The following is a 23,674-nucleotide window of genomic DNA, read 5'->3' as shown; positions in this document are numbered from 1 at the left end:
CAGAGGTGAAGAACATATCCCAGAACTCATTAGTGACTGACTAAAGTTTAGCGTAAAGTCTAGAGCCCAGGCCTCATGGTTTGCTCATCTTTCCAGCGGACTAGGGCCTTACCTTGCAGCTGGAGGGAAGGAGGTAAGCTGTGAGAACTTTCTGGAAAAGGACACTGTCTAAATGGGCAAAGGAAGCCTCCAAGCTTATCTGATGAGTTGGGGGGTGAGCTCAGTAAGGTTGTTCTCCCTGACTCTGGCTTTCTCTTTTACAGGAGAAAAACAATCCCAACACAGCACAACAAAGTGAAAGAAAACGTCATGCGCCAATAAAGAATTATAATTTCCTGCCCTCCCTCACAGACATCTCCCTCACTTAAAGCAGAGGCAGAACTCTTTAGAATCCTAGGGTCTGAGGGTATGCGGCGGGGGGGAGGTGGGGAGAGGAAATAAAAGAGAATCTTCTGAGTTGAGTCTTAGGGGGACCCTGGAGGAGGTCTTGTTTAGAGGCAGAGAGAGGAGGCATTTGGGGAGCACGGCCTGTGCTTGGCAATGGAGTTTTGGGGGGCAGGGAGCAATTTCATTCTGCAGCCCAGCAGGATTTTCTCTCACTGGGTCATCCATTATCCTGTCCCCTGTCATTCTACTCACCCCATCCCAGACAGATGGCTTTGTTGCCCCTGTTTGAAAAAACAATCAATATTTCCAGAAGCAAGAATGCCAGAGGTCCTTGTCCTTGACCTTGGTCTGTCTGGGCTGGTGGATCTTGAGGCCCCCAGAAGAGCAACGGCTCTTTGGGATGCTAGGGAAGTCCAAAGCTCTTTCCCGATGGGGTCTGTACCAACGCAAGCCACCCCTCAACCTCTGCTTGCTCTTCAAGCAGGAGCTCCTGACCCTCTGCTGGGGGATCTGTCATTACAGCCCAGTCACCGAGAGCCTCTCTCATGGGCGTGCTTCTTCCATCCAGACCCTCCCCTCTCTGTTCTCTCTCATGGTTAGAAAAAATGCCTTTCTTCCTTCCTCCTTCCTTAGGACACAGGATCCTAATGAGATTCAGGCTGAAAAAAGCCAATTTACTGAGCAGACGGCTGGTGAGTCAAGGGGAGGGAAGGTCATTCTTAATAGGAGCCAGGGTTCCTTCTATCCCCTCTTTGGAGCTGCCTGGATCGTTTCATCCACCCACCTCGGACAAACTTAATTAACTCAAGTGCTTTCTGGCAGCTCTAAGATGCATGGACCAGGCGAGAGGACTCTATGTCCAAGCTTGGCAAGGGTTAGGCTCACTGGGAGAACTGAGCCCCCTGGATCTGGTCAGGGTCCTGGTGGCTCCCAGGAAAGCTTGCCGGCCCCATTCCCCCAAGCCCATTCCTCCCATACATCCTACCTGGGTACTTGCCACCTCGACTCCTCTTGATGAAACAGACGATGAGCAGGATCAGCACCAGGAGGGCGATGGCACACATGAGCCCAATGAACCAGCCCTGGGTGGCGATGTCTGCCTGGTTGTTGGTGTAAGCTGGGGGGAGGGGGGAGGACCAGAAGCAAACACACAAGTGATTTCCCACGGGCGGAGGTGAGGAGGGAGACGTGGGGGGAAGGATGGCTATTTCATGTCGATGTTCCTCCTTGAGCCTTATGCTACTACCTAGCAGCCCTCTGGCCTGAACCACCCCGCTACAGGGACAAAGAGAAAATAATTAAAGAGCCAAGTTCCAGAGGTCAGAAAAGAGGCACAGGAAAGGGATATAGGGAGCAGAATAAGCAGCAGAAGGCTGAACAGGTCCTTTAGGAAGGGGAAGTTTCCTAAGGATGGGGCATGGCATTCTTGCAAACCAGACGGCTGGTCACAGCCTGGTGGGGATGGAGGGAAGGCCAGGGATTGGCCCTGGAGGTACAGTTCCCCATCAGGGAGCCTGGGGTGAGGAAATGGGACTCTGCTACCCACCAGGGAATGGGGGCCGTGGTTACATTGCAAAAACCTGTTCTAAGAACACCTTCACAGGCCTGCACAGGCTCTGAACAGCAACCTTTCCCACCAATATGGCCCCGAAACCAACCAGGTCTCCTGGCCGTGGGTCCTGGGCAGGGTGTTGTTCCAGAATGCCCTGTGCTTTCTCACATTCCCCCAACTGGATTGTGTGCTCCCTTACAGCAGAGACAGTCCCTGCACGGGTACCCCCAGATGGGCTGGGGCCAGGCCTTCAGCGCACCCCATGCCACTTCAGACCACTTTCACGCATGGAGACCCCCCACCCCTGTGACTGTGAGTCCCTCCCTAGCCCCGCAGGGAGCGCATGAAGACATGTCTCAACCTGAGCAGACCCCTTCACAATTCAAGGGGCATGTGACTGGGCCTAGAGGACAAGAGCTCAGCTGCCATCTGACGGTGTCCTGGATGACCCAATGGTTGGCATTAGGGTTTGGGAAGGGGTGTGGAGTGGGCAGGACCCCCTCACTCTTCTTTCTATGGACTAGAGAACACAAGCACCCCCTCTTGAAACCCAGCCTGCCATGGGAACCAAGACTTGGGAGGAGAGGCAGGATCCAAGCCACCCTGAGCAGACCCAAAGTAACCCCGGAGCCGTCCGAGTGCGCCAAGGGGCGTCTCAGAGTGCCAGTCGACAGCAGGGTCCCAGAGAGCCCACACGCCCAAGCCAAGCACGGGGCCTCCTCCCAGAGTTGAGGGGAGCACAAGGAACAGAGGGGTGACCCGGAGCCCTCGTGCCCCAGGGTCTTTATCCCATGCCCTTTTGTGGGGCAGGTGTCTGGGTGCAATCTTACCCTTTGCTCTTCTTGGACAGAGAAACTGTCTTTATAGCCTTCTCTGTACCTAGGCAAGGGCACGGCACCAGGAAGGGTCTGGACAAATGGGGAAGACTGATGAGCAAAGGCTCTCTGCCCTGGTTGTGCTCACCCGATCTGTGGATGTTGTGGGAGGAATCCCATCCCCCCCACTCCTGCAGGCCGTTCCCTGGACAGTGTCACAGAGATCCTCCCAGAACCCCACATACGAGCAAATTACTTCCTCGCTCCAACCCTCCAACGCTGCCCACCGCTACTGAGGAAACACCTACCTTCCTATCCTGTCCTGGCAGGCCCCACCCAAGCTGGCCCCGGACACTTCTCTAGGCCTGTCTCCCTCCCTCTCTCCTCCAGCCACACTGGCCGCCCACGGCCCTACCTCAGGCCTTTACATGTGCAGCTCTTCCTTCAGATGGCCGCCTCAGTCAACGTCCCGCCCCCCTCTGCAGACCTTCTCAGCTAAAGCCAAAGTCCTCTCCCCCAACCAGCCACCCTCTGAGGGCTCTCACTCCCCTTTCTCCTAGCACTCATTCTCAGCCGGAAGCCAGAAGGCTTTATCATCCCCATTTTACAGATGAGACAACTGAGGCACAGAGAGTTTATGTGATTTGCTCAAGGTCACAGAGCTGGTAAGCTATGTGCACCTCAACTGGACCTCTGCTGCTGCCTCGCAATCCCTCCGCTCCCCTCTACCTGACCCCCAAACTGTTGCTCCCTCTCGTGCTGCTCCACGCCATCCTTTCCCCATGCCGGTGACATCAGTGTGACCACTGAAACCTCACAGCCTCCACAGCTGTCCCTGCCTCCAGAGCAGTGGCAGCAGCTCGCCCCTCCTGGGGGGGCTCAGTCCTAGAAGGATCTCAGACCCTCCAGAGTCTTCCTCTTTGCTTTCTCCTCCCTCCTGCTGTTAAACACATTGAAGCTTCCTGGATCTTAAAACAAAAACCCTGGAGGAACCCACCAGACTTTTCAGCTCTAGCTCAGGCACTGTCCTTTTCTAGGTGAACTCCTTCACCTTCCATGGTCTCCGGGTCCCGTCAACTCCTTCCTCCAATCCCGTCAGGCCAACCTCAAGCCTCTCTCTACTCAGCAACTACCACCATGGAGTGGGTCTTTCCCAAACCTGCCTCTACTTCCTTGGCTCCTACCTTCCCCTGTCCTCCAGGCCTGACTTTCCAACCGGCAATCCCTTTACTCATCTCGCATTGTCCCTCCAGCCACGTCCGCAGCTGTAAGCCCAGTGTTCCCAGCCAACATCCTAACATCTCCTTGGATGGTCCATCTGCTTGAAATTCAACCCATGTCTTCCTGCCCCTCGATGCTCTCCACTCCCGCCAGTGGCTTCCCCATTCCTGCCATCCCTAAGGCTTATCCTTTCTCCTTCCAGTGTCCTTCATATTTGCCCCATTGCTCCAGGCTAGAGGGGTCCCCTCCTCACCCCGGGTCTATCAGGTCCCAAGGATACAATGGCACATCATGTCATTATGCTCTCAGGACACCTCCCATCATGCCTGGCCTTCCAGGTGCTCTGCGCGTCCCCTCCCTGCAGCTCCCCCCCTCCCCCGTGCCCAAGAGAGCCTGGCCTGCCACCCTTCTTGCTCTCCACCTCCACACTCCACCCCTCCTTCCTCAATCTCCCACTCCTCCAGCTCACACCAATCTCAGAAGTCCGATTTTACCCGTTTACTCCGCGAAATGTAACATTCAATCGCTCTGTTTCCTGGGTCTGGATTTTTAATGATACTATTAAAGGCTTGAGAACAGGGGAGTCTTTGGGCCCCCTAGTGCTTAGCACGATGCTGGTCACATAGCAAGCAGGCAGTGACTACTTATTAAAGATCAGTTTAATCCTAATTCAATATGGTTAATTTGGGATACTTGCCGGGGTCACAGGGAGATTGGCTTGACCATGCGCCACAACTTGAGTTTGGATGGTGGTTCCCACCTTCTGCAGAACAGTTGGTTTTCTCCACTACCATCTTCCTGATGCTTGTTCTGATATGTCCTGACAAGCCATCTCCCCGAGACTCCCTTTCTCTTGGGACAGGAAGTCACAATCCCAGGGAGAGCGGCCATATGGGCAATCCGGAAAGCGAATGTAGCTCTCCATTCCTGACAGCACCTGAAGCTCAGATGTTACCTTCAGTCCTTACCAAAAAGGTTCGAAGAATGTTCTGGACCCAGAAGGCTGTTCAAATCCAAGTGGGTTTTGTAACTACGTGTGGCGCTGGTTGTTAACTAAACTTCTCATGGCCATGGCTTTGCAATATATACATATATCAAATCATTATGTTGTACACCTGAAACTAACACAATGTTGTATGTCAATGATATGTCAATAAAAACCCAAACCCAAACCCAAACCAGGTGGGATCTGGGGTGAGGTGAGCTCAACCAGACTCCAACAAAATGACTTAGTTTCTCAAGAACCAAAAGCAATTTAGGACAAGATGATCTCACTCACAACGTGACCCGACAGAGTGGACTCTGAGAGGCGGAAGGCCTTGCAGTGAGGCTTAAGCGCATTACATTTGTCTGCCAACATCATTCTTAATCGATCTGCTCAACATGTTTCAAGATTCCTAATGGAGACAGTAATGACAACATTCAAAGACTGGGGTGCACTTACACTCGCCACCTTCCACTGGAATGGGGAGCAGAACAGCACCGGCTCCGCTGGCCCACAAGGCCTGGCAAACTCAGGTCCAAATGCCTCTTACTCCCGACCAGAGGCCATATTTTGTGTGCCTCCCACACAGCACAGCCTGCAACACTGCTCAGAAATGGGCCATTCATGTGCAAGGCAGGCAGTTCTCATGACTCAAAGGCCAGTCACTCGAAGTCCGCAGGAGAATTACATTTCAGAAATAAGGGTAGATGAACATGCAGAACAGGGGTGGACTTCCTGCAGATGCATTTGGGCTTAGCTGCTCTTAGAAGCACCATCTGACGCCTCTGCCTCACCACCGTGCCCCACGGTGGGATTCTTCCAAACACAACCGAAAGAGACTCACTACGGGGAGGTCCCCTCATGTCCCTCCTCCCGCTTTCCTGAGGTCTGAGGCAGTTCGCAGTCTGTCCTGTGGCCCACCGTCAGCACCTGCCTGCTGCCGCCTGGCCCCATCCCGCCCACCCCAGGACAGAAGAGCTGGCGAGCCTCCGGAGTCCAGAGTTATGTTTTTGTGGCCCCTTGGGTCTCTTTGCCTTCAAAAGCTTCAAAGAGGTGATTAACTTTCCATGTGGGATCTTCCCGCTGAGGGTCAGGGAGCTGGTTAGCATTCCTAGTGGTTTTCTTCCATATCCCCCCTGAACCACTGCCGCATATTTGAGTCTGTGGACTGAAGTGATGGCCTGTGGTCACCTAAATGACCTCTGGGTTGGACCCAGAGATGCTCATAAACTCTTGCTGTGATGAGACTCTGGGACCTAGGGGATCGTGTGAACTTGGCTCGGGAGTCCACCCACAGGATACACAGCGTGCATTTTCAAAGAATCCAGAAACACACAAACTTCAGAAAGTGAAAATATTTCCTTTCCCTCTGTGGTTTGCACATAGTAATTTCTAGCCAGCCAGCGACATCAATGAGCAATATGTACTCAGGGCTAGGGTTGCAAACCTGCTCACTCCAGCTTGCACGGAGAGGAATCTGGGACAACTCACTCACTCTGAAAGCAATCTATCAGGAAGAGTGTCTCCAGAACAACCACAGGAAAAGAGAAAAGGACACTGAGTCAATGTTCAGAAGTGTATTATCGGTCGTCTTATTTTTCTTTTCTTTTTTTTCCCCCCTGTACCGCATGTTTTATATGGGGAAGCAGATTGGGATGTCCCCGAGGGCAGGGCCTGGTCCTTTCCTCTCTGGCTCTTTCTCCGCACCCCTCACTCACAGCCCCAGGACTTAGCGCTGGGAGAAGTCAAACTCTGGAAGCAGGCTGCCCTGGCTTTTGTAGCATTCCCTAGGAAGGGGCTCTAGCCTGGGATCTTATCTGTGCTTCCTGCCTCTGTGCTGGACTCAGGTTGATAATGAAGCAAACTCAAATGCACGCACCGATAAGCAACAGCTTGGGATCCTGACTGGGTCAGACAGAGTCCAGCCACCTGCTCTGCTCGGCCAACTGTCCAGTTCCCTTGCCTGGCTCCCACGCTGGCCAGGCCACTTGCTCAGATGTCTTGCCTGAGTTGGCTGGGCTGGCCTCAAGCAGGCAGCTGGACTCTCAGACTCCCTGCATCTCGACAGCCTGGGCATGGGCAGTAGAGGTGGAGGCACGGGGCGAGGACAGGACGTCCAGACAGGAGGGACCAGGCCAGAAGGGGTGGAGTGAGACATTTATACAGATGCGTAGTGACTCTTAAGATGCCTGCTACCAGGATGAGCCTGGCCAGGCGCAGGAAGAGCGATGAGTATTTCAGTCAACATTCAGAATGCCATATAAATCATTGTGTGGTTTTTTCCTCTATGCGTGTGTCTACTAACCCGCATCTGATCAGGACATCCTGGGGGCAGGGACTGGTCCTTTTCTCTCTCTGGCTCTTCCCCCAACACTCGCCCTTGGCCCCAGGGCTTAGCATGGCCACCTGCCTGGCCGACTGGGAAGATACACACGAACACATGAGCAGGTGCCCTCAAGTCTCCAAGCTGCCTGCCCAACCTGACCTTCTCCCGTTTCCGGAGCCCCTGCTGGCCTATTCCTTTGGCACGCTGAGGTTGCTTCTCTAGCGACAGTTGAAGTCCTTTTCGAGCCAGAGCTCTGCTCCTACTGGAGAGCTTCCTCCTCTCCCCCAACTCGATGAAGATCAACTACTTTGAAGCCATGGCAAACTTGGGATAAAAATTAAGCCAAAAGAAAGCCCCCAACAACTCATGTCACACACTTCGGAATTTTTTTAACAGATGACAGTGGCAAGGCAGGGATATACATGCTGATGCTGGGAAGATTTCTAGGTCGAGACCCTTGGATGGCCCTATCTCTTAATGCCACGTGAGGAAGCAAGGTCCTGTGCACATGGGGCAGGCTGCCCTGTGCTCCTCCAGCCCCCAGACCCACACACAGGGCCCAAGTTTGCACCTGTGCCAAGCCCTTTTGTTTTAAGCACAGCGAGGAGGGCCAGGCGCCTCCTCCGTCCTCAGCCTACAATCCTATTTCCTTCGGACTCCCCACGCACGCCTCGGGGTCAGAAGGGCGCTTCCTCGCCACTGTGCATGCACTCTGGCTCCTCTTGGCTTCCTGGGAGCTGTGGACCGACGTCTAATAAGAGCCGAGACACGCCATGCAAGGTGGGGAATGGGTGGGATGAGTCTTCTTTCCAAGGAGGAGAGACAAGCAGGAAGCTGAGAATGGAATGCAATGCCCATGCTTGCAGGGGGTGGCCCGGCCAGACCCCCTCTCACCTGTACTGGTCATAAAGGTGATGACGGTACTGCTGATGCCCTCGTTGTCCCGGGAATAAATGCGCAACGTGTATGTCATCCCGGGATAGAGGTCTGTCAGCTGTACAGGCTGGGCCTGGGCCTTAACAGGGACACTTTTTTTCGTATGGTTGCCTGGGGAACAGAAACCTCAGTCAGCCTAGGGCCAGGCACGAGGAGCTGGAGAGGCAGTGCTTAGGTTCCTGGTCACCGGTCAAGGGCAGAAGCATGGGGGGAGGGCCAGGCCGCTGCGCAGACCAGGAGGTCACTGGACAGCTCCACCAGCCCTTCCAGGCGGTGCCGACTCTCCCACACAGCAGCCTTCCCGCCAAGGGCGCTCTTCTCTCTCCCCAAGCTTTCTTTCCTCACTACAGTCTGAAACACTAGACACTATGACCTACTTCCCGGGTGGGAGCTTTCCCGGTGAGGGTCCGAGAGCCACTCAGCATCCCTCCTGGTAAATGGAGGTGAGGCAGGACTCTACTTCTTGGCTCTCACTCCTGGTTTCACCTGTCTTTTCTCGCTGTGTGGAGGATTCACACATCAGGAGAGGCCAGTACCCTGGCATCTGGCGTGCGGGGTACAGGTGGCTGCAGGAAGCTGCACGAGCAAGGACCAAAGTCGGGGTGCCGATTCTAGGGATGTGAACCCCTCCAACCACAGAGGACTGACAGTCGGCTTTGCTCTTTCCTTACAGATCTTCGGGGAGCTCGCCCAGGCGGATCTCCTGGCTGGGTGAGCTGGTTTCATTCATTGCTAAGGATAACACCATAGTGGGTCTGAATCTTCAGGGGCAGGGCCCTTCCCTCAAAGAAGGCAGATATCTTGACCACACTCTACAGTCTGATAAATATGTACCCTTGATCCTAAGATCCAACAAAGAGTGAACAGCTCAGCTCCAGCCACCCGCTCTCTGCGACAAAGTGGCCCCGGTCAGTGCCTTGGATGGGAGGCCACTGGTATTCCTCTGTGAGCAAAGCGCAGCTATACCCAAAAGTCTGAACTGGCCTAGCCTGTCTAGTGGAGACACCAGAAACATGGATTGTGAGTTAAGGAAATCCAGGCAGAAGTGAGGTTTGGCTCATGGCTGGGGGGGGGAGTGGTGGTGCTTTCAGAACCCTCATCCTGGGCAGGAAGCGGACGCAGGGCCCCATTACCCAGGTCCTCCCCAGCACATGCAACCCTAGACCTCCACTAATGGCTTCAGAAGCCCTCTTCCTTCTCTCTCAGCTGCTCTTCCCACCCCACTGCCGCCGGAGCGCGTATCGATTTCATTAAGTCATAATTAAGCCGGGCTAACAGGCCCCTCGGAGCCTGGGGGAGTTCGCAGAATCTCTCTAATGGCATCTACACTACCCGCCGCAGCTGCTGCCATCACCCCCCCCCACCGCTCAGCAATGCTTACTGTCGGTGTACTCAACCACAAAGTCAGTTCCGGGCCCGAAATTGTGCTTCCAGGTGATGTTGGCCCATTTACTGTTGGGGAGCACCGTGACGTTCCATATGGACTGCCTGTCGGGGGCTGGTGGGCAGGTTAGAAGAGGGGTTAGTGGTGAGGAGGGAGGCAGCTCTGGAGACACACACACGTGCACACACACATATATATACACACGTGCGCAGCTCGGAAAGGGAGGACTCAGAAGAGGCTGTGCACGGGGCCCGACAGAGCTCCAGGCTGCAGCCTCGGTGACCAGGCCAGAGGTCGCCACCCAGGTACGAGCGGGTGCAGTCAGGAGGACCTGTGAGTGCGGGAGAGCTGGAGACGGTCTGTGTGTCCACACAGGTAGGGGCAGGAACGAAAGAGCGGGTTTTGACCTATGCCACCTGGGGCTCGAACCTGGGCTCTTTCCCTTTTTAGATCCCTTGTCATGGATCGGAATGGGGCGGCGGAAGGAACCCGGAGAAAGCCCCGTTGGCCAGCATACAGACCGAGGGCGAGAGATGTGCCAGCCTCATTCCCTTCAACCACAGACATTCTACAGGAAGGAGAGAGGGATCTTCCAAAGGCCCTCGAGAGTCGTGATGTGTAGGAAGGGCGGGACCAAATGTCGGAGAGCTTTACAGGGCTCCTGAGACTGGGGGAGAACAGTAACCCAGACGGGTGTCTCTGGAGTCCCTGTGGTCCTTCTTGGTCAGCAAGATCTTGGATTATGTGGAACATGGCCTTGGACTCTCTGAGGGGACTTGGGGTCTACAACCCCAGGGTCCCAAGTAGAGAGGAGAGGTATGAACCCCTCTTCTCCCTCTCCTGGGCTAGGTGGGACCCAAAGAAGGTAACTCCTTCTTGACCCCCCACCCTCAAAGGTTCAGACACCAGAAGAATCCAGTTCTTTTGGCTTCTCAGCACTAAATTGTCTTTGAGGCTTGATCTCCATGTAATACGGAAGACATTAATTATCTAGTGCCTATGAGCTGGGAGCTACTTTATCAAAGCCACGGCACTGTCTGAAACCATAGCCTGTGGACAGGAGAGTGGCACTAATCTTCAAACGTAATCATTTTTCACGAGTCCCAGCAGTCTGATTACCCCATTTCCCAGCAAAGATTTAATAGTGGAGTACTAGCGTGAAGCCTTGTATTTCAAAGATTTTACAAGTGTGGCTCCTGTATATTTTATTAGCATGCAAGGGGGCACTGTCACCAACTCACTTGTCAAAAATAAATGAATAGAGTACGTTGGTGATGCATTTATTCATTATCTATTTGACATGTGACTGAGTCTGCAGGGCTGGGAAGTGATAAAAGATCTCCTGGTCTTCGCTTCAAAGAAGTGCCTTCTCTACTACAACCTTGTCAGTTGCCGGTTGCCCCAGGTGAATATGATTCATGTTAGGTGAGGGGCCAAGAAAGAGACTCCACTGATGGCGCCATGGGGCATTCTCTGTGGGAAGGGCAGAACACAGGCTTCTTTACTTATCTGCCTGGGGTCTCCATTGTACTGGTGGCTTTTAGCCACCCCAAATCCCAGCTCCTTGGAATCTCATGGTTCTTGCGAGTGGGAATGAACTAGGAGAACTCATGATTTGGGAACTTGAGCTTCTTCCTCTTCAGCTCTGGGGCCTGGAAATAGCCAGAGAATTTGGGTTTAAACAGTTTGGCCACCAATACAATACTGACCCAAATCTGACGGTCTCAAAGGTAGTGGAGATTGGGGCACTGCTAGAAAAGGTGAAGTGATGGGGAAGCAAAAGACTTAGAGGTGGGAGCTGGGGGAAGGCAGTGCCATGTAGAGAGACCTAGATATCGACCGCTAAAGAAAATGTTCAAAGAGAAAGACCAGGAAGGAGGGCTATCAATTGCTATAAAGAACAGAAAGTGTGAGAGGAAGTATGGATTGTTCTGCCAAGTCCTGGAATGGGAGAATTAGGGGTTATCCCTTGAAATCTTGAAAGAAACAAGTTAAGGACAAATAAAAAGTCCCATTTCACCCTGAAAAAAGTAAACTTAGGAAATGTGGTCCTAAGGCATAAGACATGATAAAGATGAATGATCATTTAAAAAATCATGGATGACAGAGCCACTCTGCTGCATTAAGGGAAGTGAGGACGTTTGAGGGGTGTCCCCAGGCTCTAAGGATAAGTTCAGGGGCACAGGCAGGTCCTCCGCGGTGTCTTGGGCAGTTAGAAGTTGCATGTGAGAGTCCATGGGGTTTGTCCTATGTGGCAGCAAGGCCAACCTCTCCAGAGGGCAAGTAACTCTGCTGGGGAGCAAGATCCAGTCCCTTCTTCATCCTTTGTGCATCTCCTCTGTGACCTCACAGCATTCATGGGGACACAGAGCCCTGTTATAAGGTAAAGATGCCTCCCTGTGGCCCCAAAGAACACCCATCACCAAACTACTGGTGGCAGCTTCTAATAGCCTGCCAGGCTTCCTCCTCAGCCAACGTCTTCCTAAAGCCCATATTGTTTAAATTCTAGATATTGTATCTTTAAAGCAAATCGGTGTTTTCAAGGCTTGAAGAACATAGTGTCAGTTACGTGTCCCCTTAGGGCTCATGTAACTCCATGTAACTGAATTAAAGATGATACTCACACGTGCATCAAGCCTCCATCCTCACTGAGGTGCTGAGAAGTGAGGCCCCGGAAGGTAAAGGGACTTGCCCAGGACACAGTGGGGGCCTACCACCCTACAGCTGCCGGCGGAGGGTTCTGGGTGCTTCCTGCCTGCCCTGTCAGCTGCATCATGCTGACTCTACAGCTGGCCTGTGGGCTCTGCAAGCTAGAGGCCCTCCCCTGGATGGTAATGAAAGAGTGTTTGATGCTTGGTTCTTAGAAGTATGGCTGGGTTTCTGAGGGGTTGTCCTCATGCTGGAAGAACCGAGCTTCCTGGCCTGGCTGCAGGATGGAGGAACAGCACATTTTGTGGGCTTAGCAGGCCAGCCTGGAATCATTTCTTACCAGGGGCCCCGAGAAAGGCTGCGATTCTCCCTCCATGTGTGCATCTGGGGTGTGGGGAATGCGAATGGGAAGAGGGACAGAGCACCCTCGGGCATTATGGGTCTCTCTAGCAATGCTCTTTCCTGGAAGCTCTTCTTAAAAAAAAAAAGGGGGAGGGCTGTAAATGTGCTTTGTTGGGAGAGGGGTGAGGGAAGAGCAGGGCTCTGGGAACAGAGCTGCCCGGCGGGGCCGACCACTCCCCTCTCCTCTATGTTGCAGGGCTGGAAGTGACATGGCCGGGGCGGGAAGCCCTCTCAGGCCAACTATCCAGGGTCAGGCCCCTGCCCTTGCCCACGCTCTCTCCCTTCCGGAGTGCTCAGCCCCGAGCTGCTGCTCCTCACGGAGGTGGAGGCAGCCCTCTCATCCGGGACCCAGGGGTCCTGCCTGAGGAGGGTGGGCCTCTGTCATCAAGGATCTGAGGCTAGAACACGGCTGCGGAGCCATTGAGGGCCACCCAAGGTGGAGAGCGCCTAGGGGGTGCTCCGTGCCCCCCGGCTCCCGGACTGAGAATCCCTGTGCGCTCTCCAGGTAGAAACAACGGGAGGTGTCGGCTAACGGCACCCCAGACCCGCCCTCGTACGCGGGGGGCCTCCGGCGGAGGGACGGGGCGCAGGGACAGTGGGCAGTACCGGATTCGGGCATCTTAGTCCCGGAGGTGGTGGTGGGAGGCCTCTCCGTGGTGGTGGCGGCAGTGGTTGTAGTCGTGGCGACGGTGGTGGTGGCCACGGTGGTAGGTGCGACACTTGGGATGGTGGGGACTGTTGTGGCTTCGGTGGTGGCAGCGGGGGCGCCTGTGGCACCCACCGTGGTCGGGGGCGACGTGGGAGGAGCTGGGAGGGAAATGTAAAACAGCCGCGTCCGGTCGGTCCGGGCGACCCCCAGCCTGGACTCGCGGCCCCGCGTGCAAGGCAGGCAGCCCCGGGGAGGCGATGGGGCTCAGGGACCAGAAGCCTCCCCCAGCGTGACGGACTGGGTCGGACGGGTCACAGTGAGATAACACAGCCATGGGCCAGGAAGAGAATGAAGCCCTGTGTGTGTTTCATTTTCTTCTCATGGTCTGTGTGGCTCGAAGCACCCAGCATGCACCCCGCCCAGAGTGAGGATGAGGATGGGGAAGGACCCACCCCGAATCGCTCAGGCCCCAGGGATGGCATGGGGTCCCCGACCAGCACCACCCAGACACAGGCCAGTTAGCAGCACCTGGGTCCGGCCCTGGAGCTCCCGCCTTGGAGGGGGGCAGGTGGCGGCTGTGTCCTGCAGGAGCACTGGGAAGACTCCCATTCCCAGCCATTCACTCCAAAAGTACCCTTTCTCACAGCTGTTTGAGTTCTAACACCCCCAAACCCAATGACAGAGCGAGAAGAGTCCCCACTCTGTGGGTCAGCCTCCCCGCGGGGTCTGTGTCTCCTGTCTCACTGTCTGCCTGTCCCCAGGCTCTCATCTCTTGTCCATGGCCCTGCCTCTCCTCCCTTCTTCCCTACCCAGTGATGCTCCTTCCTGCAATTACCCCACTCCACCCTAACTCCTCTCTTCCGAGGACATCTGGGCTCCAGGAGCCCCAAGTCCTTTCCCTTCACGTTAAGACGTGGGATGGGCACTAATGCAGTCACAGCGTACTCTGTGCTCGGTAGCTGGAGAAATCCCAGGACGCAAGTGACACACATTTGTGGGCCTCTTTGTTGCGTAAGTCTTCAGGGAGATTCGTTCAAATCTGTGCCCTCTCTCACATTCTCGTCTCCCACCCAAAGCTACCCGGGGTGTCAGTCAGCCCTGCGGGGCTAAGTCTATCCGTGTGACACTGTCCCCACAGGCCCGATTTCCTTCTACAGAAGGGTCGTGGAAGCTAACCGAGGGTGCCCTACTACTCTCTAGTTCCAATATTACCAAAAGCCGAGAGGATGAGAAAGATGGGGGCAAATCTGAGAGAGGCAGAGCCCCTCTCCCCTTGCCATCTCCTGTCATCTGATCATGGTCCACTTTATGGGGCAGAAGGCAGGGACGTTAAGACATAAGAAGATACTTGTAAACCCCTGAGGAATAGCCACATCCCAGCCCTATCTCAAAGCTCCAGAAGTTTAGGAAGATAAGATCCCCACCGCCCAGAAGGGGGCCAGGGCAGGGAGGGAGCCAGAGAGCTTTCTCAGGGGGGGAATGAAGAGATCCGAGGCCTTTTCAGTAAGAGCCTGACCAACAAAGCCCCTTTCATTCCCCTGGGTCTCCAATATTACAAGTCCCCACAGAGAAGGAGGGAGTGTTCTGGGATCCCAGCCACTTCCCTATTTGCAAGATCAGAGGCGGTCCTAGACCCTGAGGGTGCTGACCACAGAAGTCACATTGGGTAGCCAGCCCTGTCCCACGCATTCCAAACATTCCTGGGCAGGGTCAAAGCAGACCGCGCTCTAGTCCCTATACCCCAGTCAATGCAGACATCAGGAAGGTGTGGGGTGGGGACGACTCTCCCTGTCAAAGTCACTGTTCAAGGATGTATTAGTCCAAGGCGGCCCCAGGCCTGGAAAGCCCAGTGCTACAAAAGCTCCGCACGAGGGAATCCACCTATCCCATTCACCAAGACAGACAGACAAACACACAGAAAAGCCAGAGACCCGCAGGGCAAAGGTCAGCTCTCTCCCAGGCCTGGCCCCTTGCAGCTCCCTTGGCCACGGACACACATGGGCTTTTCCCATGCTGCTCTGTGCTGCAGGAAGGACTCTGGAGAGGCTACCTGTGGGCAGGACCTGGCTCCTTAACAATGGTGTATTTTCTAATCATTTCTGGCAAGTACAATGTTCACAGGGCCCTCCTTTTCTAAGACTATTTAAAAGGCATCATCAAAAAGCTTTGGGGGGGGGGGAAACTCTTTTTGAGTTAAAACCATCCCGCTCTGTGTAGTGCACACCTGGGCAGTGGTGTTACATTTCGTGGGCCCCCAGAATCAGTGACATTTCCCCCCAAAGCTATACACACTCTCACATGCCCCTTGGTTCTCGTAAAGCGGAGACGCACACACTACACTCCCACAGGCCCACAGCTAGGCTCACACACGCTTCCCTGCGCATTCCAGCGAGCAGCCCTGGGGACAGAGATGCTAAGAGAGGCTAGGTTAGGGTGACTTTTTTCCTGGGCCCAGCTGGTCAGAGACAATAACGGGAAATGACTCCGAGGCTGCTTCTCAGTCTTGCCCCTCCCCCGCCAACGGTCCCTTCTGCCAAACGTGCCAAGAAGAAAGCATTTCTGATGACGGCCACCTAACTGCTTTTCCTTCAGCTCAGCGGCCACATCCCAGCCCTATCTCAAAGCTCCAGAAGTTTAGGGGTATCAGTAAGAGGGGAACAGGAGGCAAGGAGTGGCTTCCCAAGTGTCCTCCCATTGGAGTCACCGTGGAGGTGGCAGCCTCAGCTGGCTGAGGTCACAGATGGAAAATCAATGCTCTCTCTGACCCACTCATTAGCTGTGTCTATTGTCTCACGGCTGGACAGGGCAAGAGAGACAGGGAGACGGGGAGACGGGGAGGGCAGAGGCGAGACGGAAAGGCTCTGAGTCAGGGGAGTGAGTTGTTGGAGGCTCACATAGGCCAGAGGGGAAGGCAGGTTTCCATGGGGAAACTGTCCGGTGCTCAGGTCAAAGGGGACCCAGAGGATTTCATCCCCTGGGGTGGGGTTTGGGTAGAGGACAGAAGGGGACAAAGGGCTTAGAGACAGAGAGGCCCACAGGCTGGACAGGCATGTCGCGGAGCTCGGATGTCATCTCCAATTAAAGCAGGAATTATGGGCTGGAGAACCACCCTGGTCAATGATCGATGGAGAGCACCAGCCTGGCAACTGAGAAGAAGCTGGCGGTGGGGGGGTGGGCAGGGTGGGCCTAGAGCTGGAAGCACCTAGCCAAGGGCCGTGTCAGCCTAATGGGTTACCTCGTGCACAGTGGAAGGCACCCCAGCCGTGGCTGAGGGTTTGCCACCAGAGTTTCGGGGAACACCACAGAAGAGATGGAGAAAATTGAGGAGAGAGGACTTGTCTTATTCATCTTCCTGACCCCAGAACCTGCCACGGAGCTGCCCAGCAAACATGTGCCAATCTGAGTCACAGAGGAGGCCAGCAGTTTCCAGACATTCCAAGGTGGAAGGTTCAGTCCAAAAATGGCCACATGGCGCATGGACTACCCTGGCCAAACCACAGATGGCCAGGCCAGATGGGCAGCCATCCTGAGAGGCTGCAGACACAGGTGCGCGAGAGGGATTATTTTCAGCGGGTTAAATATGAACAGAGTAGTGTGGGGAAAAAACACCCAGGCTCGGGGAAGAGGAGAGGGAAGGGAGCAGTGGGCTGGACAACAGACCCACGTCAGAAATGTCGACCCTGGGCTCCATTGCTTGGCACCTGCAGATTGTGCAGAAGGTTCTAGAGCATTTACAGCTGAGAAGAGCCGAAGCCACGAGCACATCTCATTTACAAAGACGTACACCGTACCTCTACCACCATGTCACAGGGAAGCTGGCGCCCAGGAAGCACATTTGATCGAGGGTCAGAGACTGTGCACGCATGGTCATGCCATGATGGGCCTGGATCTTTTCTAAATGGGCGGCAGAAGGTGGAGGGTTTGGAATGATCACCTCTCCCTCGCAGGTGCCACTCATGAGAGGGGCAGCCCAGGCTGGCTCAGATGCTCGCTGAGCAAGGCGGACTCCCTGCTACCCGAACCACCTGCCTTGGGTCCTAGGGTGCCAGAAAGGGGGAGGCAGGCTGGGAGATGCTTGACCAATGAGCTTCCGGAGGATTCTCTCGGTGTCCTGTGTCTCTACCTTCTATGTTTACTAAGCCTGCTTAGGCTACCCTGAGCACCTGCTAGAATAGTTCCAGAAGAGACCCTTGTGCCAAGTTGCATCGGAAAGCCAGGGCAGCCCCCAGAGTACAAGGATGGCTTTCTCCACGGTTCCCAGGCCCAGGACATCTCTCTACCTCATATCCCAGCGGAGGTGTTCGGGCCCTGTGGGGAGGCACTGGGACCCACCAGCCTGGGTGATGATGTGGAGGGGGGATGGAGAGCTGGAGGGGTGGGGACAGGGAAGGATGATGACTGCGCACCACCCACAGATCTGGCAACACAAACACAAATTGAAGGAAGCAGGGTGTGCAACAGAAATAGAATCAACCTAAAATGGGGGTAGGAGGAAACCAGATCAGGCAGTCATCTTCATAAGCCAATCCCCCGGTTCCTCACCTGCTTCTCAGTCCTCCCTGCTGCCTAGAGCTTCAGGAGGTTCTAGCGATCCCCTGCCCCCTAGCCTTTGCTCTGCCGGGGTGCGCCTTGCCCTCAGCGTCAGAGGAGGACAGGGGAAGGAACCCGGGGGTTCCCTGCCTAGCACCTCCAGCTTGAGGATAGGCCTTCTGTGGTGACATGCCCTTTGGTGTCCTCGAACCCACAACATGAGGGCTTGAGAGGACTGTGATCAGCAGGCCATTTCCTAAGCCGGGACCTGCTCGCCCACTCCTCACTTCTGCTATGCATTTACCTCCCAGACCCCGAGAGTGGAGGCTGTTCTTCATGCTGAAGACTCTGAGGAGCTGGGTTTCTAAGGGGCGAGGGAACAATCAGCCCATGGTGCCAACTAAGACTCCAGGTCCTGGAGCACCTGGCCCTATCCAAGGACAAGATCACTCACGGTCACTGACCAGAACCCATGGTAGATGGCAGAGCTGGTGCTGGGCCCCCATGCAGCATGCATGGTCAACATGCACAGTGTTGCACAGTGTGCTCACCCATAGGTCACCCTTTCAGGGGATGGCAGCCTGACCAGAAGACAGGAGCCAGCTGCCTCCACTCATGGTACAGCATTCCTTCAAGGGGCACAGCCGGCCACCCAAGGGCTGCAGACCCTCATCTCTCCGAGATGTCAAAACTAGGCAAGGGCCCAGGTCAGTCCGGGGAAGGAATCACTCAGCTTCCAAGAAAGCTGCAGGTGCAGAGGCTAGGTCTGGAGCCCATGTGTGTGTGTGGGCCCCTCCTAAGCCATCCGAGGGGGGCCAAGAGGGGGGAGGGTTTGAGCTCCTCTGGTCCCGTCCTCCGCATACATCCCTCTTGACAGTCCGGCTTCCCAACCCCTGAAAGGGTAAGTCTGGAGCATGCTTTCATCCCGAGCTTCTCCCTCCTTCTCCACCCTGGCTGGGCTGGGCTCCACCTGCATTGTCCCATGCCATGCCCATTACCTCTGCTGCTGGTACGGTACCTGCAGTTGGAGTAGCTTCAGAACACAGCGCCCAAGATGGCCAGAGAGAGGGAGAAAGGATGAGAGAGGGAAGACAAAACAGAGCACAGGTGAAACCACAGGACAAGCAAGCAGAGAAGCGTCTGGCTCAAACCTGACCCAGACAGGGTGGCCAGGTGCTGGCTACTGCCCCGAGGATGCTGACTGGTGTCCAGGGTTCGTGGTCAACTCCATGGGGGGTCTGCTATGTTCCTACAGAAAATTTTCCACCCGGATCTTGGAGACCTTTCTAATACACTCTGATTCTACCTCCACTCAAAGACTATCATCTAAGGGGTGGCCGTAGGGACGGTCTACCTAGAGTGCTTTTGTTTCCAGGTCTTTCCCCAAGAGTGTGCCCTTCCATAGCCAGGCTGATCTTTATGAGCAGGCTGGGTGACCTTTCAGGATGCCAAGAATTGAGGGCATAAGGTGTAGGTGGCATAGGAGGACATCAAGCCCAGTCAAAAGGATGGTTCCTGTATCTTTGGGGGAAGATGGTGAGTAGTGTTGGGGTGGATGGAGGAGGGGCGAGCGTATTTCGTGAATCCTCTCCCACACCATCTCGGCCTTGGAAGGCCCGGGAGCTGTCACAGATGGCAGGCCTGAGGCCCCTGCCCGGAGGGTCTGCTGCCCAGTTTTTTCCCACCAGCTGTACTTTATGAAATAAGAAACCCAACTGTGGATTGGGAGCCCTAAAAAGAATTCCTGAATTTACCACAAACCCCTAAATAGAGAAGAAAGTCTCCCTTTGTCCTTTTGTCCCCTAGGGCCCCAGAACGTACCCTGTGGTGGTCACTAGGGCTGGACAATGGGGTATTTGTTGATCTGATGTTCTGTATTGGGCTGGGGATGGGGAGGGACAAGAGGCTCTCTTTATGTCTCTCCTTATAGAATTAAGGAATTGGAAAGCGCACTATCCCCCGTCTGGCCAGGCTTTTGGTAAGAGGCATATTATTAGCCACTTACCCAAAGTCCCCCAGCCCTAATAAACTGCCCGAATGCCCAGGGGGGTTGATGAGCACACTAGGAGGGGAGCTTATTGTGTGGCTCACGCCTGGTTTACAAGACCAGAGAAGGAAGGACCGTTAGCCTTTCTCTAGTTTCTGCCTGTCCCCGCTCCCGCCTGCCTCAGCACCGGCCTGCTGGCCCTGGGGGGCTGGGGGAGGCAGGGCTGGGGAGGGGATGCAGGGCAGCTCCGAAGCTGAGCTGGGAGCCCTGGCAGCAGGCCCGGCAGCCCCAGTGAAGGAAGCCCTGAAGCTCTCCTGGGGTGGGGAGGAGGTGCTCAGGAGGTCCAATCTGGGCCAGGGTCAGGCCATCGGACCTCAGCCTTCTGGGACAAGCACCACACAGAGTAACCTGTTATCTGCTTCTAGAATCCCAGTTCACACAGCCTCTTCCCTTGCAGAACGGACCCCTCCTCTGCCCAGCCTCTGCCCAGGCGCTGCACCTGCCTCAGCTAAACCTAACATTCCTCATGTTGAACAGCAAGGAGATACTCTTGTGGATGTCTCCCCTTCTAGACCTTTTCCCTCGTTTTTGGCGCAGTGTCCAGCACCTCATGTTGCAGGTGCTCAGGAAATGGCTGTTGAATACACCACTGCACCTCCGAAGAGGCAGGGGGTCCCCTCCTTCGGTAGGGGGCCTGCCAATATCTAGGCTTCTAAACCTGGTATCCTGGAGCTTCTGGGCGCCAGCACGGGTACGAGTGGGCCTGGAGTCCCCCCTAGTGGACTTCTCAGGCAGGCGCACTCCGGTGGGGACGCTCCATGGCTGGGAAGATGCCAGGAGCCAAGAGCTGAGCGCATTTGCTCTTGGGGAAGCTGGCTTGGTCAGTGGCTGTTTCCCAACACCCCCCCTCCCCACGGCCTGACACCCCACCAGCTCAGGCTGCAGGCAGGGACGACACCTCCGGCTCTGCTCATGATCCTGGCAGGTAGCCTCAGTCAAGGCTGCTTCCCTCCCTCCTTGGCTCCATGTGTCCTCGGGAGAAGGGGGATCCCAGAGCCCTCCCCAGGCACCCTTAGTAACCCTGCTGCCCCTCTCGATGGGCGAACACTGCTGCAATTCTCTGAAGTTCATTAGCACGTTTACCTCGCACATGCTTTCCCTCATGTCATCTCTACTATGGACTGAGGCTCTCTTTCCTACCCCCACCACCCGCCCCAGGAGGACAGATGATAGGTGTTAGGTAGCCGGGCAAGTCAAGGCAAAGTGGCGATCAGGTCTGACTGCAATCGTCTAAGAAGATCTGAGTTTTCCGGATACATCGTCAGCACCTACCTCTCAGCATAGGAGATGGGTTCTCTTGTATCCTACTGGGGGGCTGGAGGACCTGCAGCCTTATTTTCTCTCCATCCCAGAAGGCCGTCCGGCCAGAAGGCCAGGTCAGGGTGTTTCTCTAGGCATCGGAATTAGCTGGGACCTTCCACCCCCAAGGCTGCTGTGATGCACCTACCTTCGTTCGGGGGTGCCGGTGACTCCTCTGTGACTGCTTCCCCAGAGCCCACCTGCGTCCTGGCACTGAGGGTAAAGCGGTAGCGCGACACGGGGTCTGCTCTTTGCACCGTGAACTTGGTCTGATTGGGAGAGAAGTTTTCCACTATCTGCTTTCCTAATTTGGTTCCATTAACTGGGGAGAGATAGGTAAGTGAAATTGAACTTCAGCAACACTGACCATGGTGGGTTATATAATCTGCAGCTGGAAGGAGAAAGCCTTCCAGTGGAGCCTGCCCCAGGACCTTAGTGACCCAGGGGATGGGAGACTGGAGTTCAAGGGCAGAGACCTGGGCAAGAACTTTCCAGCTCTTCAATGACACACCAGTGTTAAGGTTTTTTCACTGATCTCATTATCTCCAGCTCACTGCAAAGTTATGTGGCTGATTCTGAAAGATTTAGTTTATAATCCCCAGGCCTTTCCAACAAGGACAAAAGTTTTGAGGTCCTTTCTTCCTTTCAAACAGAACTAGGGCAAAACCACTAGAGCTTTTGATCATTAATGCCTCCTTTGTAAAAGGCCTGTTCAGTATACCTCAAAGGGGGACAGTCAGGTCCAGAGATCATTCAGAACAGCATATAAGGACACAGTTGGCTATTAAAATTGTCAAAAACACAACACCTGGCCCTTTGAGCTTCCCAACGAGGTACAACATCGCCTACTTTAGAGGCTTTTCAAATGTAATGACATTCATGTCGCAGGGTGACACTAAGCTCTTTCGGTGAGATCTTCCCTACCCAGGCTCCTGACCATGTCATTCTAGATACAGCCGCCTTACCATAAATGACACCTTATTTAGCGTCCCTGAGTGTTGTGTGGATTCCCTTGCATGTAGTCTACCCCATCGGATGAGGTGCAGAACTGTCTTTCCTAGACTCACTTGTACGTGTTGGAGACTCTAAGATCCTCGAGGGGTCGGGGTTGAATCCCTCATTAGATCAGAAGTTCCCTTTGTCTCATGAACCAACTAGAAGCTCCCTGCAGAAGGAGCTGCGTCAGGTGAGCGGGGGCTGGGTCTCACCCGCCTCCCCTAATCCTCTGGGGAACTTTCTCTGTGGCACCTCCATCATTCTGCACCCATAGGCTTTCTACCTCGATTCCTTAGTGAAATGGTGAGAATGGGGTTTCTGAATCCCAGATTAAGAGAAAGAAGGGAAGAACGTACAGGCCACATATTTGAGAGTGTATCCAATCAGGATCCCATTGGGGTGTTCTGGATGATCCCATTCCAGGTTGATTGTCTCCAGGTTGGGCTGCCGGACTCGGAAACGCCTGGGGGCACTGGGTACTTGGGGAAGGAGGAGAGGGCAGGGGAAAAGAAGGGGAGGGCAGAGGCAGGATGAGGAAACACAAAAAAACAAAGCACAAGTATGAAGGCATTGACCTCGGGGCAAGCCCCATGCTGGACAGCTGCTAAGCCAGAACCCAGGAGAACCACAGGGGGGCCGGAGCCCTTTGCCCCATCCAGGATGCTGTTCCCCCACCCTGTTTAGGACAAGCATGGCTCAGACTCCGTTTAAATGGGGAAGAAGTCAGTCAGGTTTTCCTTTAGCAACTACCGTGGATTCAGCACACGGTAGGCTCTGCGCCTGCAAAGATGCCTTCGAGCCAGCAGGGAACCAACCAGAGCTGTGGGCACAGAGGATGTGGTTCCCAGTCCTCAGGCGAGGAGTCTCAGCCTGGGGCCCAGCAGCAGGCCCAGGCTTCCGAGCTGAGAATGCGGGGTTCAGGGGTGAGGAGAAAGAAGCCCAAGATGGGACTCATGGACAGGGCACCAGGAGTGGGGGTGATGGGGAGAAGCTGGAGGTGAAAAGCAAAACGAGGGGGCGGGACAGATAGGAATAAAGAAAACAAGAGGGAAGAACAAAGAAGGAGGAAGAGAAGAAAAATGGGGGAAAAAGCAGTTAAGAAGGGAGGGAGGAAAAACAGAAGAGGGCAAAGCAAACGCAAATGCAGAGCTGATAAAGGAGGACGAGCTGATAAAGGAGGATGTGAACTTCACAAGTGTCTGCCTCCCAGGCCCAGGGGGACCTGGAACAAGCAGCAGGCAGAGCGCCCCCTGCAGGGCTACCGCGCACATGGGCCAGCTGTCCCGACAGAAGCTTCTGGATCACAGTGCAGAGAGAATTCTGAATGAAGGTCCTGGATGCTGGGGAACAAGCCGGGTGCTTCTGGTGGTCAGGGTGACCGTGCTTCGGCCTCCAGAGGTGGGGGTGGCCCGGGCTCCCGCAGTGCCCTTGGCGGGGGGTGGGGGGAGAGGATGTCAGTCCACTAGCCCATCTGGAATTTTGTCAGCAGGCGGCCC

General features: G+C 55.0%; 1 protein-coding gene across 21 annotated transcripts in view; it reads right to left on the bottom strand.

The window, feature by feature from the left end:
* The window catches only part of NFASC (neurofascin), a 181,278-nt gene that overhangs the window by 9,893 nt on the left and 147,711 nt on the right, over window positions 1–23,674 (bottom strand). For 11 of the 21 annotated variants that reach the window (XM_036075905.2, XM_036075916.2, XM_036075908.2 and 8 more), the window contains 7 exons: window positions 22,535–22,657; window positions 21,331–21,504; window positions 18,855–18,869; window positions 13,264–13,464; window positions 9,604–9,720; window positions 8,181–8,333; window positions 1,373–1,504 (listed from right to left, as the gene is read on the bottom strand). In XM_036075905.2, the coding sequence (XP_035931798.1) occupies window positions 1,373–1,504; window positions 8,181–8,333; window positions 9,604–9,720; window positions 13,264–13,464; window positions 18,855–18,869; window positions 21,331–21,504; window positions 22,535–22,657 (915 nt within the window). Of the gene's footprint in view, window positions 1–1,372; window positions 1,505–8,180; window positions 8,334–9,603; window positions 9,721–10,902; window positions 11,080–13,263; window positions 13,465–18,854; window positions 18,870–21,330; window positions 21,505–22,534; window positions 22,658–23,674 lie in introns of those variants that run through there. The other 10 variants (XM_036075918.2, XM_036075920.2, XM_036075921.2 and 7 more) reach the window with 5 other exon arrangements.

The sequence above is a fragment of the Halichoerus grypus genome, chromosome 7 (genome assembly GCF_964656455.1).
Source record: "Halichoerus grypus chromosome 7, mHalGry1.hap1.1, whole genome shotgun sequence".
NCBI classification, from domain to species: Eukaryota; Metazoa; Chordata; class Mammalia; order Carnivora; family Phocidae; genus Halichoerus; species Halichoerus grypus.
Note: the sequence above shows the minus strand (reverse complement) of the source record. Positions and strands in the feature narration are given on the sequence as shown.